Raw genomic sequence first — 16,650 nt, forward strand, 5'->3', positions numbered from 1 at the left:
CCGAATAAACTGACAGTTACAGTTTTCTGCAACACGTAGGTAAGTTATCTCCCTCCCGAACTTCCTTTGCTCTTCCAAATAGTCCTTTCTCCCTCTCTCCTCTGGATCGAGCAGCTGTGACGCAGCACTGGCACGGTTAATAGAGAGCGTCTTGCACAGTTGTTATGGATGACATGGTAATATTACGTGTTGGGTATCCTCTAGTGTACACGAGTGGCTCACCTAAAGAGGCAGCATGCAGAAGGCAGTTCCCGTCCCCTGTGGTGGCCAGAGGAAGCAGCTTCTTACAGCTAATGCACATGGTGGACCACCAGTTCAGACGACCTGCAAATTTACAAACATTTAGTTTCAATCCACTTTTGAGACAGTATTTTTAAAATGTACACACAAAAAGGGTATTTGTATGTTTCCAAAGTAATGAATAATTGGGCTTTACAGGGACGAGAATACAATCTATAAAGTGGCAGAACAAGAGAAGAGATTATACATTTTGGGAAAGACAATACTCAACAAGACATTAATTCCTGGCGACAAGCTGGCTAACTTTGTGTTGTCCGGTCTATCAACCCGAGAAATCCAATATCCAGGAATATCCAGAGGCGGGCGTCCAGCACCTGTGCTTGTAGTACCAGCGCTAATCTCACGTCCCTTAGCCAGCCTTCTTTTGCACACGGCTCTGTTGTCTGTTCTGAATGTTAGATGTAGCCACGCCCCCTGATTTGCATATAAGAACGTGAAATGTAAAACGGCATTATGAAATAAAAGTCTCTGGAAATGAAAAGTGGCATTATGAAATAAAAGTACCATGCTATGAAAAGTGGCATTATGAAATAAAAGTACCATGAAATAATTAAATGTATTTAATATTTATGTATTTATTGCCTCATTTATTTTATTTCATGATGTATTTCAAATGCATATTTCATGTATTTATGTATTTATTCATTTATTTAATTTGGACTAAAACGGCATTCCATAGTTTACAAGAGCCTTCAAATGTCCGTTGCAACTGAATGTCCTCCAGCTCCACACTACTGGAGAGGGTACCAACGATGGCCCAATGACAACTACCCTAATTTGCTTAACGAGCTGAACTTTGACGCCGATGTTTAGCAAACGCGATACACTTTGCACTCGTACAGCGTGCAAACACCCGCTGTGAGTATCCTCTCCCTCAGCCGGACATATACAGCGCCTCTAGTTTCTGCTCCATCACCGCCCTGCCAGTGTCCCTGAGGGAGGGACGGCCGCTTCACAGCCACGGGCGCGGCACGCTGCTTTACCGCAGGCCGCCTCGGGTGATCTGACTGCATCATTTATTCAGCAACAGCAAACACAGAGGAGGCTCTGAATGATTCACCCCTCGGCGCGGACGGGATCAAAACGCAAGTGTTGTGAATTTCTCTCTTTTTTACCTGTCAGATATAAAAGTCAGTTTTCTTGAAACTTGGACTATGATTACATCCTAATACATATGTTTATTGATGTCATATCAAAGAACGATTGTTATGCTGCTTGAGAATCCCCCTGATCGTAAAAGGGAGGCGAATACTCAGCTGGTTGTTGGAATTAATTAAACATTTTTTATTTGCAGATACATATTTTTTTAGGAAGAATTAGGTGAGAAAGGCTTTACAATCTCTGCAGACTCGAGACTTGAATATTTGAAACTTTGACAACTAATCTCAGTTTGGAAACTTAAGCTGGGAGATCAATTGTTTGGGATCCGCGGTGATTTGAATTAGTTGCGGTCGTCTTCCAGATGCTGCTGCTCTACTCTCCCTACTCTGAGTCCGTCACACTACACATCTACATTACTAGCCTCCAGTGGTATCTTCCCTTTGCGCCGCTTTGTGGGCCTTCTGCACCGCAGTGTAATCTAAATGAAGAACACGCTGAAATGCGTCCAATCGTGTGGCATACCTCATCAGCAAGCAGGGGAAGCACAGTGCCAGAATGCATCACATTCTATGGCGCGGCAGTACTCACCGGCTTGCTCCAGAGCCATCATCGTGGACTGCTCGATCAGGTCTCGCTCTATGAAGCTCCTGAAATCCTCGCTGTACATGCTGAGATCTGGTAGCTGGAATGTGTAGATGGGCATCTCGAGGGGGAACTGCTCGCTGGTACACTCACTGGCCACCTGCAGCCGCGCCAGCGAGACTATAGCGGAGCTGGCGTGGGAGATCCCGCGGGACAGACGCTTCTCTGGAGGGGAGAGGAAGCGAGAACACCGCGGGTGAGTTGGAAGCCGGTGGAGACAGAGGAAGCTCTGAAACCTCACTCAAGGTGACTGGTGGTGGCACTGTGGTGTTGTGGGAGGCCTCTTGCCTTGTGCATTGTCCTCCTGCTTCTGTGCACATGGCCTGTCGATCTTGCTGACATGGGTGGGCGTGTCACGTGCCTCTGGTTGCTTGTAGTAGCGGCCCTCGTTGAAGACCTGCGGCAGGTTGGCAGTGTGGACCTGCCTGAGCTCCTCGTAATCATTCAGAGCAGCGCCGAGGTCCCAATTTTTACCTGTGTGACACAAAGAAAAAGGTCTGCGTGATTGCTCATATATATATATACATCTCACTAAAAGATATTGTGTATGATTACTGAAGGGTGATTTTATTTTTTAACATTCAGATATCCTAAATTTCCTAAAGTTTAGAGTTGTTGACCAAATATTATGTTCCATGCATCAAAAGTAGTTTTTTGCTGCAGCTTACAATTTCCCAGCTCTTTACAAACTTTAAATAATGAGCCGCAACAGTAATGGTTTACATGGCCCGTATGGAACAAAGCCCAACAGTGGCTGAGTAACACATGCAGCGGCATGAGAAGAATAAACTTGATGTTGAGGTTGAAGACACTGATGGGAGACAGATCATTAAACAGAGTGACAGCAATATCCTGTTGTGCAGCAGGGACCTCCACCCTGGTAACAAATGCACGCCACGAGCACGCACACACACACACACACGTTGTCTCCTCTGGGGGATGTCTCTCTAATAGAGATCCCTTCCACGTTTGAGTCGAGCCTCAGTCTTATTTTAAAACAACATTCTACAGTCTACAAATTCTCATCACTGCCCACAAATGCAAAAAACTCAGCATGTAACTGAGCATGTTGAAGCATTAATGGAGTCGCCTCGTAAGAGACCTGCAGGAAGTTGTCTCCTTCCTTTCTTCCAGACTAGACGATTCTGGGCAGTCTTAAGGAGAAACCTGGCACCACTGAACCCCCGTCTCTCCCCACGATCAATGCAAAACTGGTTCCACCTTATTGAGCTGCACCGATACAGGAACACAATTGAAGGTGCACTCAGCACCTAATGCATGTTCTTTAAATGCTTCTACATTAGTCTACTGGTACGGTGGCATGGTCAACGTTGTTTCAGCTCCCCCATTATGAATGGCTGTCCTCAGCAAAAGGAACAATTTGTCCGCAGTATGAGCATCTCTATCTATCTACAGCAGCTTTACAAAACTCCTTTCTTTTCAGTAAATTACTTTCAATTAAACCAGATCCATTGGCGGACTTGTGGGAAATTGATGTTGATCTTTATGAGCAAGCTTTACTAACCATCCGGTTTCTTAGTAAAAAAAAAAATCCTAAATTAGTTTCTTAACCCTTTTTCCTCCCCAGTACATAAACCAGCCTCTAGGGGGAAGCACCACATGATGTGCTGTCATTGCTGCTCGTCACAGCATCCAGACTCAGACCCGGGGTCACAGCTGATTGATGCAGGTCTGGAGAACGGAGCCAACACCAGAGAGAAGCAGCAGGCGTGATACTGAAATAGGACATCCAGTCGTCTGAGAGTGTCTTGTTTGGTGTCTTGTTAGTGTCCCTGTGGCGTCGTGCCAAAGCAGAATAAAAAAAAAATGACTGAAGGGGTGGGATCGACAGACAGCCACCAACACTTTAATTCTTTTATCAGACCAGACGCCAGCTGCATAATAAACACGCAGAGACGACAAATAAATACATTCTAGGACACGCAGGATTTCATCCCCTAATGGAGGTCTGATTTGTGTGGAGCATGCTTTTATTCCTGTAAAGTAGACACAACTGGATTTCCGCATTTCTCTTCTACAGTTTGACCAGAGGCTCGAGTGCAATGCGAAAACCATCCGAGACTGAAGTTGCCACAAAAAGTGGAAATAAAACCACAAACCTCACTTGACCGTCTCGAGAAAGCCAATTAAACTGACCATCAACCGGCTTTCTGTTGCCGTGTGCACTTTTTCACCCCTGCCCCCCCCCCCCCCCCCCCCCAAAGTGGCCCTGTAGGTAAGTTATACAAGTGCCAGTAGCACTCTGCTCCTCAATGAGTTCCAATGAATGGGCACAAAGCTCTCCCTGGGGAGCGCACTCGTAAAACCGTCACACAGGCCTCTAAATCAGCAGGCCGGGCTCACTGTTACAGGCCCCGCTCCACCCCTCCCCTCCTCGGTTTCCTTTCCCCTCATTTCCTGTCCTCTTCAGTTCCTCCCTCTCTCCTCCGCTCGCTTGAGTGCAACCGCGGCCCAACGGGGAGCAGCTGATCAACACCCAAAACCCAACTATTAATACCTCGCCGGCCTCAGATCTCGAAGGACACTTTGAGTCTCTTACCTTCCAGCAGGTCTCTTGCCAGACCCGGTTCTGCCCCCGTGGACCGAACAAAGTCTGACAGGACCGCGTCCATGTCCAGAGTCATGTGATCATGCGTGTGCGCTGCCCAGGGTGCAGCGGTGGCCTTGGTGGACGCCAGCCTTCACGTTGTCATCTGGAAGAAAAAAAAAAGACACCATTTTGCAGTAAATCCATTCCAACCACACTTTTAAAAACCCGCCACAAAACAGAGACCGGGCCCCCCCCGTCTCACTTATTCTTATCCCAGCCGGCTGTCTGGGCCCGCTCGTACGGATGTCTAATGCTTTGAGCTGGAAGTGCAGCGCTTTGCTCCACCAGGACTCCACCCAGCTCTCGCTAACAGTCATAACACAATATCCAACAGCACCGTGTAACATCAACAGTACGACCAGAGATCCGGACACACCTGCCTATCTCCGAAGCTTCTGGCCCACCGCCCACGACTCAAAACAACACAAACCCTCTTCCTGCCTCTGGGTGCCTCACGGGGCTTTTTCGTGGTCTGAGCGGGTACCTCAAACCACGCGAGCTGGATAGCGAGGGCCGACGCCTAGCAACGGTTTGGGGAGCTGAGCGACCACTCAGCGTGATGTTATTTGGTGTGACCGTAGCCAGAGAACAGGTCGACACCAGGGCTCTAATGATCAACAAGCGTCCCTTTGTTAGATCCTAAATGCCACTTCTGAGATGCACAAGCGTTGCCGCCCTCGGGCCCCCGTGGGACCAACGCGTCCAGGCATAGCGGTCATTCCATCTGGTGGCCGCGTGGGTGAGGAACGGCGTTCAGAGCGCCCGTCAGTGACGACACCCACGGGCGCCAGGCCCCGCCGCGCGAGCGGACCGGAGGGTCGCCGGCTGCTGGCGGTGTTGACCTCCAGCGGAGGGAGAGCGTGCATGTTGACGTTCTGGTACTCGGCCCACATGGCTGAGCACAGCTCCAGCTACCACTCCGCCGCCGCGGGACGGGAAATTTTAAAAGCACCGCTTCATTATTACCGGCAACTTTAGTCGTTATCATACGCATCATTGATGAGTCAGAGCATAGTTGGGCTGACGTACTTTCAGCCGGCTGCCTTGCATGGCATCTGCTGGAGCGGTCACAACCGAAGGTTTGTCATTGATCATGAGATTCTGTTATCAGATCAAAGGTGACCTCTAATGGAGTGACAGCGAGATCCTCCTTGTGGCAGTGGCAAGTGGGTGGCATCAAACTTGAGAGCCCCACCCCCTACACGGAACCCGCCGGTCCAAACCTAAAATTAGCCTCTGTAATAAGAAGACGGGGGCTCACGTGTCTCAAATAAAATTAAATAAAATAAAATATTTACAGCAGCTGACCTGTCATACAAATAACAGTTGTTTCTGGGGAAAATTGGCTCCTCCCACCCAGCGTGCCGTTGTGACGCCGACTGATTTACTGGCGATTGCCGCTGCCTGTCACAAAGTTGCCACCCACTTGCCACTGCCACAAGGAGGATCTCGGCCTTACTGCTCTAATGTGTGGCTGGAGGAGAAGATGGTTTTCTCTTTATGGACACTTCTTCGCTACAAATCAACTGAAATGTTTATGATAAGAGCATTTTAGACACTTCTAAAAGGAATGTCAGGAGATAAAGAGACAACATATGTGCACATAATTACACTCTAAAAGGTCAACCGGTACCTCAGTAAAGAATAATAAGCTGCTCATGAGGTGAGAATCACACTATTGATTTGCAGGGACTTAAGTGTAGTGGCGGGAGGCGAGTCACAGGAACAGCTGAATATTATAAGTCATAACCTTTTCTTTATCTTAAGGACAGCTAATTAAAATTGCTTTCCCTGTGGGAGGCATATGACTCAGAAACACCCTACTGCTTGTTCTTCTATCTGACGTAAAGCTTCCTTTTAAGCATGATGGCAATTTGCATGTGTCACGAGCACCGTGCAGTCGGCTGCCAAAAGCAAACTAGTAAAAAATGTCTCATATTTTTGTTATTCTTAGCAAACGGCGTGAAAAGACCAGAAGCAACAATGCGTTAGTCCGTGTAATAAACTTCAGCCTCAGCCGTGACTCTCGGTCCAAAGCCAACATGCTGCAATCGGATGTAAATCATTCCAAAAATCGGCTCAATCATTTAGATGGCAATAATTTATATTTTATAAAAAAGGCAACATCATTCTCTGAAACAACTGGGCTTGTCTGAAAAAGCAGGAGTAAACAGTGGATTAAGACACATTTGGTGAGCACATTTGGTGAGCTAGTTGAGAGTATTCGTGGCTCCAGGTGCGTTGGTGAAATTTAACCACCTCCTTTTTCCTCAAGTACACAGGTACTTTGTGTAGTACTCCTTGTATGGTACTCGAGTGGACCACATTTATTTGGCAACTGCACTTTAAAAAAAAAAACATTTGTTAAAGTTTATAAAAGATGACATATGAAACGGCATAATGTGGTTGAAATCACATGGGATGTTTGCCTGCGTAACTATCACGGTCATTTCTGATAAACCTTCAGTGTACTTCCCTGATAATACTTGAAGTTATATAATTTCCAACGGAAGACTGTTCCATATAATAAAAAGGAACACGTTACCAAGTGCAGCAGTCACAGATGTATAAATAAATCATTTCACACAGAGACAGCCCACGATAAAAGGATGAAGTCATTCTTTTTTTGGTCTTTTCGTTTGTTGTTAAACAAAACCGTATCAAATACCTCCATCCTCATTCATTGTGTTATTTAGCAGCTGTCTGTGACAACGCGCAGCACTGTGACTGAACCTCGGTCTGCCGGTGATGACACGTACGTTCTGTGTTTTTGCTGAGGGTTGTTGAAAAGCCATCTGCTGCCCGTGGGACTGTCAGGACCAGACGCAGCGCTAGTCCATGGCTCCAAGGCGCAGCGCGGGACAGGAAGACAGCGGCGAGGCAGAGGACCCTGAAACACACACACATACACATTGAGAGTTATCACACTGAAAGTTATGGCCCCGAGTTCTGATCGACTGAGCTCTATTTGACACACACACGTGTGTGTGTGTGTGTGTGTGTTAATATGCAAATCCCAAATCACCCCTGGAGCTGTTACTTTCATCATATGCCATTTAGAAACTACTCGGTTGACTGACTATTCACGAGTAGAGCACTCGAACAGGCAATGTTTGATCATCGACCTATTTACTACAATGCAGAATGACATCATGTCATGCTTGTTTAAATCTGCCTTGTGATGTGCGGAACTGCAGCAGTCAACAGCCCCGTAAAAGCTGCCTAAAGGCCTTCTTCATAAGCATTTCCTTAAACAGCCTGGCGTTGATGCCGCAGCACCACTTCCTCCGAGGCCGCACCTCCTCAAGGCGTAATCACGTTCTCAGCTTCTCAAACAGAGATGCAGAGGTTTGTGGGACACTGACGCGGTGAAGGAAAAGAAAGCAGCGCCAGCCGAAAAGCGCTCGCGAGCTCTGCTTTTTACCCCCCCGATGGTGGTCGCGAGAAACACGCTGATGATGGTGATGATCGCGCACGACGCAGCGGGCGGAGAGATGAGAGTGTCAGCTTGTGAGAGGCGAAGCTCCACCGCTGGCGCCGCCTCCCTTCGGCCTTTCTCAGCCCGGCTGAGGAGTCGGCGTCGAAGCCCTCCTAAGTGGGACTGAAATATCCTTCAGCGCCATGCATAATTCACACCAGCAGTAAAAAAAAAAAAAATGTTCATGTACTGTATGTGTCCTCCGTTAACTCGTGCAATCTATCACGGCAGTACGAGTTACCTTTGAGATCGGAGCGGTCCCTCACTTCAAAATGACAGCAAACTGAACAAATGTACACACACACAAATGTGTGTAAATTTGATGCATTCTCATTGATGCGTTTTATAAAGCAAACAACCATCACTAGTTTAAGCGTTGCTGCTAGGCCGACGTAGTGGTGATGCCTATTACAAATTTAAGTAGCATGGCTGAACAGCACGATCAGAACTTGCTGGTGTTCTGGAGAAAAAGTCGGATTACTTGAAATGAAAAAAGGTTGTAAATGAAAGGCCCATGCAAGCTTAAAAGTTATAATTATGGTAGACACGCCAAGTAGACATTTTAGTTCATTGTATTTCTCGAAGACTCTTCCACATGCGAGACATCCGCAAAATATCAATCAATGCTTTAGATTAAACTAATAATCATTCACAAGCATAATTATATTCCACTGACACGGGCTATTGCAGAAACACTTTTGGGTTACAGTACATTTTCATCTCCTATTCCTCTGCAAATTTACACACTTGACATTTTTTACTGTAATGCTGCTCAATTACAATTGAGCAGCATTACAATATCGGGCGTATTAGCAACTTGGAAGAGCAAAGTTGTTCAGTCTCCTGACTTTATTCACAGCAGCACTAAAAACACACTGCTTGTGTGTATGGTCCACTCCAAACGCATACAAGGGCCCGTTTGTAGACAGTACAAGACAGACAAAAGGAATTGTTTCTTAATGGCCTTACTGGCACCTGGTCCATTGAATTGTCCTCTAGACTGTGAGAGGTCATGAATGAAACACCCACTTAATACGTCTCATCTCAAATACATTTTCCCCCCCACAAACAACAGCTGTAATATGGATGCAAGCATGAAAGCTGGGCCTACTGTAATCAACGAGTCCCCCGTGGAGCCGTCGCATGCGTCCTGCTCAGAGCCGTACATTGCTGATGGTTGGACATTTAAAATGTAGGATCTTTGTTTTGTGTACACAACTATTACCACTTTACTAAATCAACCATTAGCACCCATCTATCACGCCTTTCCACCACCACAAGACGAATGAAGCCACCTCTGTGAATTCTGCTGCCGGGTGTTTACATTTAATTAACCTTCTCGCAACGATCTGTCGTGAACTTGGGCAGCAATAAAAATTAAAAAAAAGTCTACAAAACACAGGTGTTGTGGACTCTGCTGCACAAATGATTGTATGCGAAACCACCCAACGCGATGCATGCTAATTCAGTATAACAACTCCCCACCCACGCCTTCCTATTTTTACTTAGAACACTATTGGAAGATTTCCTTTTAAAACCACCCGTACACCAGTTGGAGGAGTAGAAATTGTGGAAATACTTAATGCGAGTGGATCTACAGGATTCAACAATGAAGACCGAGAGCCTTTAATCTGAGAATGCTTGATGCACAATTGCTTTGTTGCCATTTAATACAGATGTTCTTCTCCATAACGCCCACTGTTAAATGCAAATGTGCAACAGGCTATTTTTCCACAATGCACAGATGCATAACCACACTACAGTAACAGGATGAATTGTAGATGAGATAATTGTCTCCATAGTGAGCCATGATCGCCCACATGCAGGGCAGATACACTGCAGGTGGGAGGTGAACATGGTGTACAGACACTGAACCTCCTTCTCAACTGGAATGTGGTCCAGCAGCAGATCCTATACATGCACACCAATTTGAACAGCATGGCAAATATTCTCAGTCTATTTTACAGCTATTATTATGTGGCATGCAGATGTCAGAGTACACTACAGCATGAAATACTGATGCTGTTAAGAAAAATTCCATTCTTCCACAGAAGCACCTCACAATGTTTTTTTGATGCGCTGTTTTGCTTGTGTGAGGCCACTGGCATCTGTGGTATCGCTTGCTTTTTTTTTTACAATGTAATTCATCCTGTGTGATTGTTCTGGGTGTGTCTGGATAAAAGCACATCCAAGAGCCCGAGACCACAGGACAACACGTCATTCTTTAAGTCAATTTAAAATGAACATTCCACCTGTAAAAATAACTTTGCTTCAAGGCACAATGTCTGGTCCAGTTACAGGGAACTGGGAAAAAAAAAAAAAAAACGTCCCTGTAGTGAAAGCATTTAAGCCAATTGGTGGTCGGGGTGTTAATATCTCCGTTCAGAGCAATAACAGAGCCTCATCAACGAAACAGAGGCAGATTTGGGTGGGTTATCCAGAACTTGTCCTCATGCCTGTGCAAGCAAGCCACCCACCTCAGTTATAGTCAAAAGAAAAATGTCTGCTTTTTTAATATACAGCGAGATGGAAACACTAAAAGCACACCGTTTCAAAACAGTGTTGTAGCTGTATTGATGGAATTGAATAAATGAATCACAGAAACAATCCCCGTTATGGTGGACTTCTGGTAATTGAACTGTATGCTGAAGAAACAAATGAGCGCGGTGGAAACAGATCATTTCCTCCTCGCATCGCTGCAGAATAATCAACACAATCCATTAGCTTGCGTCATAACACAGCACACTTGAGTGGCATGGAAAATGAATGTAATGGGACACTGTAATGTCTCAAACTACGGACCACGCACTTCAACTATTTGGAAGTCCTCGCTTGACAGCACAAGATTCAATCAGGGAATTTCAATGCAAACCGGAAGCACCACTTGCTATTCAGCCTCCATGTCAGTCATTCAGCCTCAATCTCTGTCCCTCCGCCTCCTGCAGTCACAACGGCAAGCTTGTTCTCGTGGCGATTGTGTGTGTGTGTGTGCGCCTGACCGCTGGCTCAGGGCAGCAGACGTGTGCGTGTACCTGTTCGTATACGCCGCCATCTAGAAGCTATAAAGGGGCGGGCCGGTGGATCGTATGACGTGTTTCAATCAGTGAATTGTACGCGACATGTTCAAGCGGGAGCGCTTCGCCCTGCACCCGCTCATCAAATTAAGCCATTTTGATTTCTGAGAGCTCAATCCACGGCCGCCTTTGTCGCCAGTCAACTCCTGCGAGTGTGCCGAAAGGCTCCCTATGCAGTGCTCTATATTTACTGGGTGACTTCACCTGCCTGCAGGGCCTATACAGGAGGCCTTCGTTTGCAGTGAAGAAATCCACGCTGACTTCCACTTCCAGTGGCAAGGAAGATGGAGAGACCAACAGCGAGAAATGCAAAACTGTGGAGGGACGAACACTAACCAGGCGAGACAAACACTCCGTGGTGTTGACCGCTAGACAGAGTCTGTAAATCGAGCCGTGCACAAGCACAAGAACCGGCCTTCCTCAGGGCCTTCTCTAAACTTAAAGACAAGCCAGACGTCTGCGCCTCACGTGCTGCAAGAAAGATCCTGCAGGAAGCAAGAATGTCACTTTGCATCTCGTTGCTGCGCTGCACACTGCCAGCCCAGCATATGCACGGAGGGAGAGAGTCGTCGTCAATTTGCACTAAATGCATTATTGCATTAATATTTGAGGCAAATTTCAATTAATGCTGAGCATAAGCACTGCGTACCTGAGGGACATGAAGGTTTCTAGAAAACCTTTTACTATTTCTGAAGAAGTTCAGAAGCACAATGGAAAATTATACATTTTACAATTTTACATCTAAAAACGACATATATATCGAAATAAATCCATGTAACAAAGCGGATAATGCTTCTGTGTGACCTTATAGTCAAGTCAGACTTTTCGTTCTAACCAGGCTGCAGCTCAGCTGTCTGTGCGGCGTGCAGAACAAGATCGTAACCCTTTAAAATGTCAGTCCCTGCAGCCCCCCCACAACCACCACAGCAGCCAATGCCCCCCCCCACCGGACCCTTTTCCACAGAATGCCACGAGCACCCAGCTGTGGAAAGAGACAAAAGCCTTCACCTGAAGAAGCAGGCTTCTGCAGACAGAAATGAGCGCGCTGTGGTGTGTTAACAATACTTTGAATGAAAAGGCGGTTTCATGCATGGAAGCTGGGAGGCTTGCATTTAAGAATTGCTTGCTATCTGCACACTTCTCCTTTAATCCCACGTGAGATAAACAGACCGACTAGCTGAAACCAGCTGGCACGTCCTATTTGAGTTTGTGCTGAGGGAGAGCGTCCTCTCTAGTGTTGAACAGACAGAATCTTCTGCTCTCCCCCCCCGGCCTCGCCAGCTCAGAGACCTACATTCAGCCTAAATACATATGTATGATAGCAGATCGATGTGCTCTATCAGAGCGCTTTTAGATGGCGCCTGGTTAGCTTTATTTTAGTAGATTATGATGATTTCTCCTCTAAATCCATGCACACACAGAGACATACATACATACTAGCTGGGATAAGCAGAAGCTGTACAGTACTTGTTCTCTTGTCAACCTGATTATTTTCATTTTGGTACCATAAGAAAACCCAGTAAAACAGCATTTACTGCAAAGCAGTGCACAACGACGGGTTGGCTAAATCCTCTACTGCAGTAGCTTTTTTATTTTTTTTAAAACAAACATCGGAGCACTCAGCCCTACGAGGACCCCCAAAGATAAGGATTGCATTATCTCCACCCATCCAATAAGAAAGAAAATGCTGAGAGAAGAATTATATGTGGGGGAAATATCATAACCTTGATCCAAGTCGGACACTTTGATTTTGGCCTGTTGGGGAAAGAATTAAAGTAGTTTGGATTTACTACCTTCGATTGAAAATGCTGAGAGAAGAATTATATGTGGGGGAAATATCATAACCTTGTTCTCAATTTATTATCTGAAGAACAATACATGAAAACCCACAAACAAGCAGGTTCCCAAATAGAAAAAAAAGGGAAGAACTTCCTGGCTGAACCAGGAGAATGTTGTGATGCTCTGTCACCAATTACCACAAATACTGAAGTACAAATACTGGGTGTCCTTCAGCAAAGAGATAAAGCAGATATTACGAACGCCAACACCGGTACTGCCACTTGTAGGTTGCAGTCATTAAGAAGTAGATTCATAAATATAGTTATGAGGTTTTGTACCGTTACAAACAACTTTCTATAGCTGCACGCTACGTCTCCTCCTGAAGGTCAGGAAGAAGCTTTCTGAATTTCAGTATTGTGGTTAATTAAATTTCAATATAGGTGTGACTGCCTTTGTTTTTGACTGTTGTGTGCATCCATTGAATCATTGAATTTAATTTGTCTAAGAAATACATGCTTAAAAAGTGATTATTGCACTCATCCTGTCCAGAATCAACACACACTTGTACTGAACTGAAGAGCAGGACTGAATGCACTTCTGACGCGTGTGGTCGAACAAACCTGTAGAAGGAAGTTACACACGACACTGAACTTAACTGCGCAGCTTCCGGCACTTTACTTTGATCCGTTTGGCTGAGGGAACAACAGTAAGATATCCAAATGCAACAGTGTTATTTCGACACCGTGTCCGTCAGAGGACACTTGAACAGAGCCGATCAGGAGTCAAGTAAAACTGCAAACAATTGCAGATACTAAGAACTTGTTACAAGTGTCATTTTCTCCAATGACTTGGGGCCAAGATGGACTTGGCCTGCAAAGAGGAAAAATACATCACTTAACATTGAGAGAGATGAATGGATCCAAGTCGGACACTTTGATTTTGGCCTGTTGGGGAAAGAATTAAAGTAGTTTGGATTTACTACCTTCGATTGATGCGTCTACTCCTGCAAAGGGGATTCGGCAAATATTGGTACATTGTAAGGGACGTATATATGTTTCCTTTTTATAGTTCAAAGGGTTTAAGAAGCAACAGATGATGGTTTGTTTAATTTTGAACTGATCTGGCAAAGCTTGGTCCACATTATTTGAAGAGGATTTTCATTAATTAATATATAACATTCTAAATATCTCACATCAGTGGTTTTATGAGCTAGCCAAAAATGTTACATGATGTGCCACTTTTTTTAATCAGGCCCATTGATAATTGTATATTCTACAATAAACTTTGTAGCACAACAATAGCCTTTCATTCCACTGTCTGTTAAATCGACCAGGCATCTGTTTGCAATAACTTAAGTCCATTGATATGATTTAAGCAGTAATTATTTAATTGTAAAACAAACCTTATTCTTATTATCACATGATCGAGGGCAGCATTCAAGTTCAATATAATTTGAACGGGTGACATAAAAACAAGTTCCCCTGCAAACCCCTCGTGAGACAAACTGTTCTTCTCGACCCTCTTGAGTCATCTCAAACATTTTCTTTGTCCTGTCAACAGAAGAAAGGCCGGCAAAATATGACTATATATGACAAAGGGAAAGATGAAAGGAGTAGGCACAGTGACAAATAGCACAGCGTTTCTTTTCTCTACTTAGGAAAATGAATGACGTAGAAAGCGAGCTCAACAAGCACTCCTCTTTTTTCAGGGTGGCATCAAACCTGCGTTCACATTTTTTTTTATATTTCCTTCAACGGCAACGGACTGTAAGGGACACAAAATGGAGACGCACGGAAGCTCCAAGAGATGGGCCTGACCTCTTTTTCTGAAGGACTGTGAATGACTGTCAATGACCTACGCTGTGGGCCTGGTCGAGTCTAAATCGAGTCACCAAGGGTTTGCTTTAAAAACGGTTTGCTGTAGAAACGGCTCCCTCGCTGACTGGAGGCCGGTCAGGGGATGGCGGCACACATTGGGCCTTTTGGGGAGAACGTCACAACGACAGACGTCTCAGCAAACCAGCCTGCTCCCAGACTAAACACCAGGCGCGAGGCAACATGAATGCAATTAAGTGCAGACACACACACAAGTTAGGCTCGTGTCTGTCAGAGAGGGTTTCTTCTTGGCAAATGGTAACATCCAACTCCTGTTGCTGAATGTGTCACATTTGGATAAAGGACTGTCTCTGTCTCACATGAACACACACCCTTTGATCTCTTTCTGCCCGAGAGGGACACTGTCTGAGTCTGTATCACAACATCGGTCATGAGTTTAAAGTGTGCAAATGGAAAACTGCGGATACGCCAACTCAACGAACTGGAGTTGGCTGGAAAATGTTCTACAAAAACATCATCTATTGCAAAACTTCCGGGTGTACTGGAACCTCAACAGCCACTACCTCTGCTACACGATCGTAGCTATAATTGCCTCTTATTATAATATTACCAGAATAGCCATAAAAGCCACCTCGATCGTGTCTTCAGGGGCTGAACATTGCGATTATAATGAACCATTTTATCATATTGCAATATAAAAATTGAAATTCACACCGTGGCGTTTAGATTTCCTCATGGTGGCACAAAACACCAAAAAGATATTACAACATGTCGGTGGTTGAAGCCTTTACCACAGCGGGTAAGGGAATACTGGAGCTCCACCACACAAGCTTACAACTTCTCTGTGTGTTCTATTCACGAACACATATGAGAATGTTCGGGGGACACATTTCCCCAAAAGTGCAGACTGACATGTGACCACTGGGCAGTGACTCCTGAAAGCTCCTCCCTCCTCTTTTGTGTGTGTGTGTGAGAGAGAGGGAGACGTCCGTTTGCTCTCCTGCATGGCCTCTAGCTGCCTCTGCCTGCAGACACTTAACATCGCCATCCCACCTGTGGAGATTTCTGAAGAACAACGTCGGCCTCAAAGCCGTGCAGTGATTGGGCTGTGATTACCATGGGGACTTGACTCACTGCATGTCCTCTGCAGGACTTTTGGTCGAGTCCGGCATGAAGAAGTGGACATTTTTTCAAAAGGAAACGAGAGATTTAAGCCCCCTTTCCAGGTGCCTTTCAGGGGTTTACATGATGATTTACCTTGACTGTTTTTTCAAAGATCCTGCCTCCTGATACCAGAGGGAAGAAAAAAATATATCCCGGCTGCTGCGACCTTTGGTGCCAAATATGTGAATAAAAATAAGATTTTATTTTTTCAGGTTTTTGAAGGAGGTCTTGAGCAACTGGCACAGATGCATCAGTCGACAAGCACTTTGATAAAGAGGTAAAGAGGCACTGCCACAATGACATGAAAGTCCAACTGGGTTAAACAACAACCGTCATCTCTGCTTTTCTGTAGCTAAATGCCACTGACAGGAACACAATCCATTGTTGCAACTGATCAGGTGCCAAGCGCCCTCTCCTCGGTGCCCTGCTGCACTAAAGCCCTCTGTGGAGCTGGCACGGCCCGGCATGGTCCAGCACGGCCCGGCATGGCCTGGTGGCTACGTGCCCTGCTTAGTATCTCTGGCCACACAAGCTGTCTCCAAAGTCGGACTTAACTGTCAGCTGCCCGTCTCGTATGCCCGAGTGAAGCACTTGGACGAGGTTAATGGGCGGCAGAATATGTAGTAAAGGCAAACCAGTTGATTTGATGTACATCATCCTCATCTT

The 16,650-nt window shown here is 45.6% G+C and overlaps 1 protein-coding gene across 2 annotated transcripts in view; it reads right to left on the reverse strand.

The window, feature by feature from the left end:
- The window catches only part of LOC120808614 (OTU domain-containing protein 7A), a 30,019-nt gene that overhangs the window by 12,414 nt on the left and 955 nt on the right, over window positions 1-16,650 (reverse strand). For both annotated transcript variants that reach the window (XM_040161619.2, XM_078082813.1), the window contains exons 2-6: window positions 7,414-7,544; window positions 4,604-4,757; window positions 2,332-2,517; window positions 1,990-2,208; window positions 223-324 (exon numbers count right to left, since the gene is read on the reverse strand). In XM_040161619.2, the coding sequence (XP_040017553.2) occupies window positions 223-324; window positions 1,990-2,208; window positions 2,332-2,517; window positions 4,604-4,688 (592 nt within the window). In that variant the 5' untranslated portion in view covers window positions 4,689-4,757; window positions 7,414-7,544. The remainder of the gene's footprint in view (window positions 1-222; window positions 325-1,989; window positions 2,209-2,331; window positions 2,518-4,603; window positions 4,758-7,413; window positions 7,545-16,650) is intronic.

Source organism: Gasterosteus aculeatus, chromosome X, assembly GCF_964276395.1.
Source record: "Gasterosteus aculeatus chromosome X, fGasAcu3.hap1.1, whole genome shotgun sequence".
NCBI lineage: Eukaryota > Metazoa > Chordata > Actinopteri > Perciformes > Gasterosteidae > Gasterosteus > Gasterosteus aculeatus.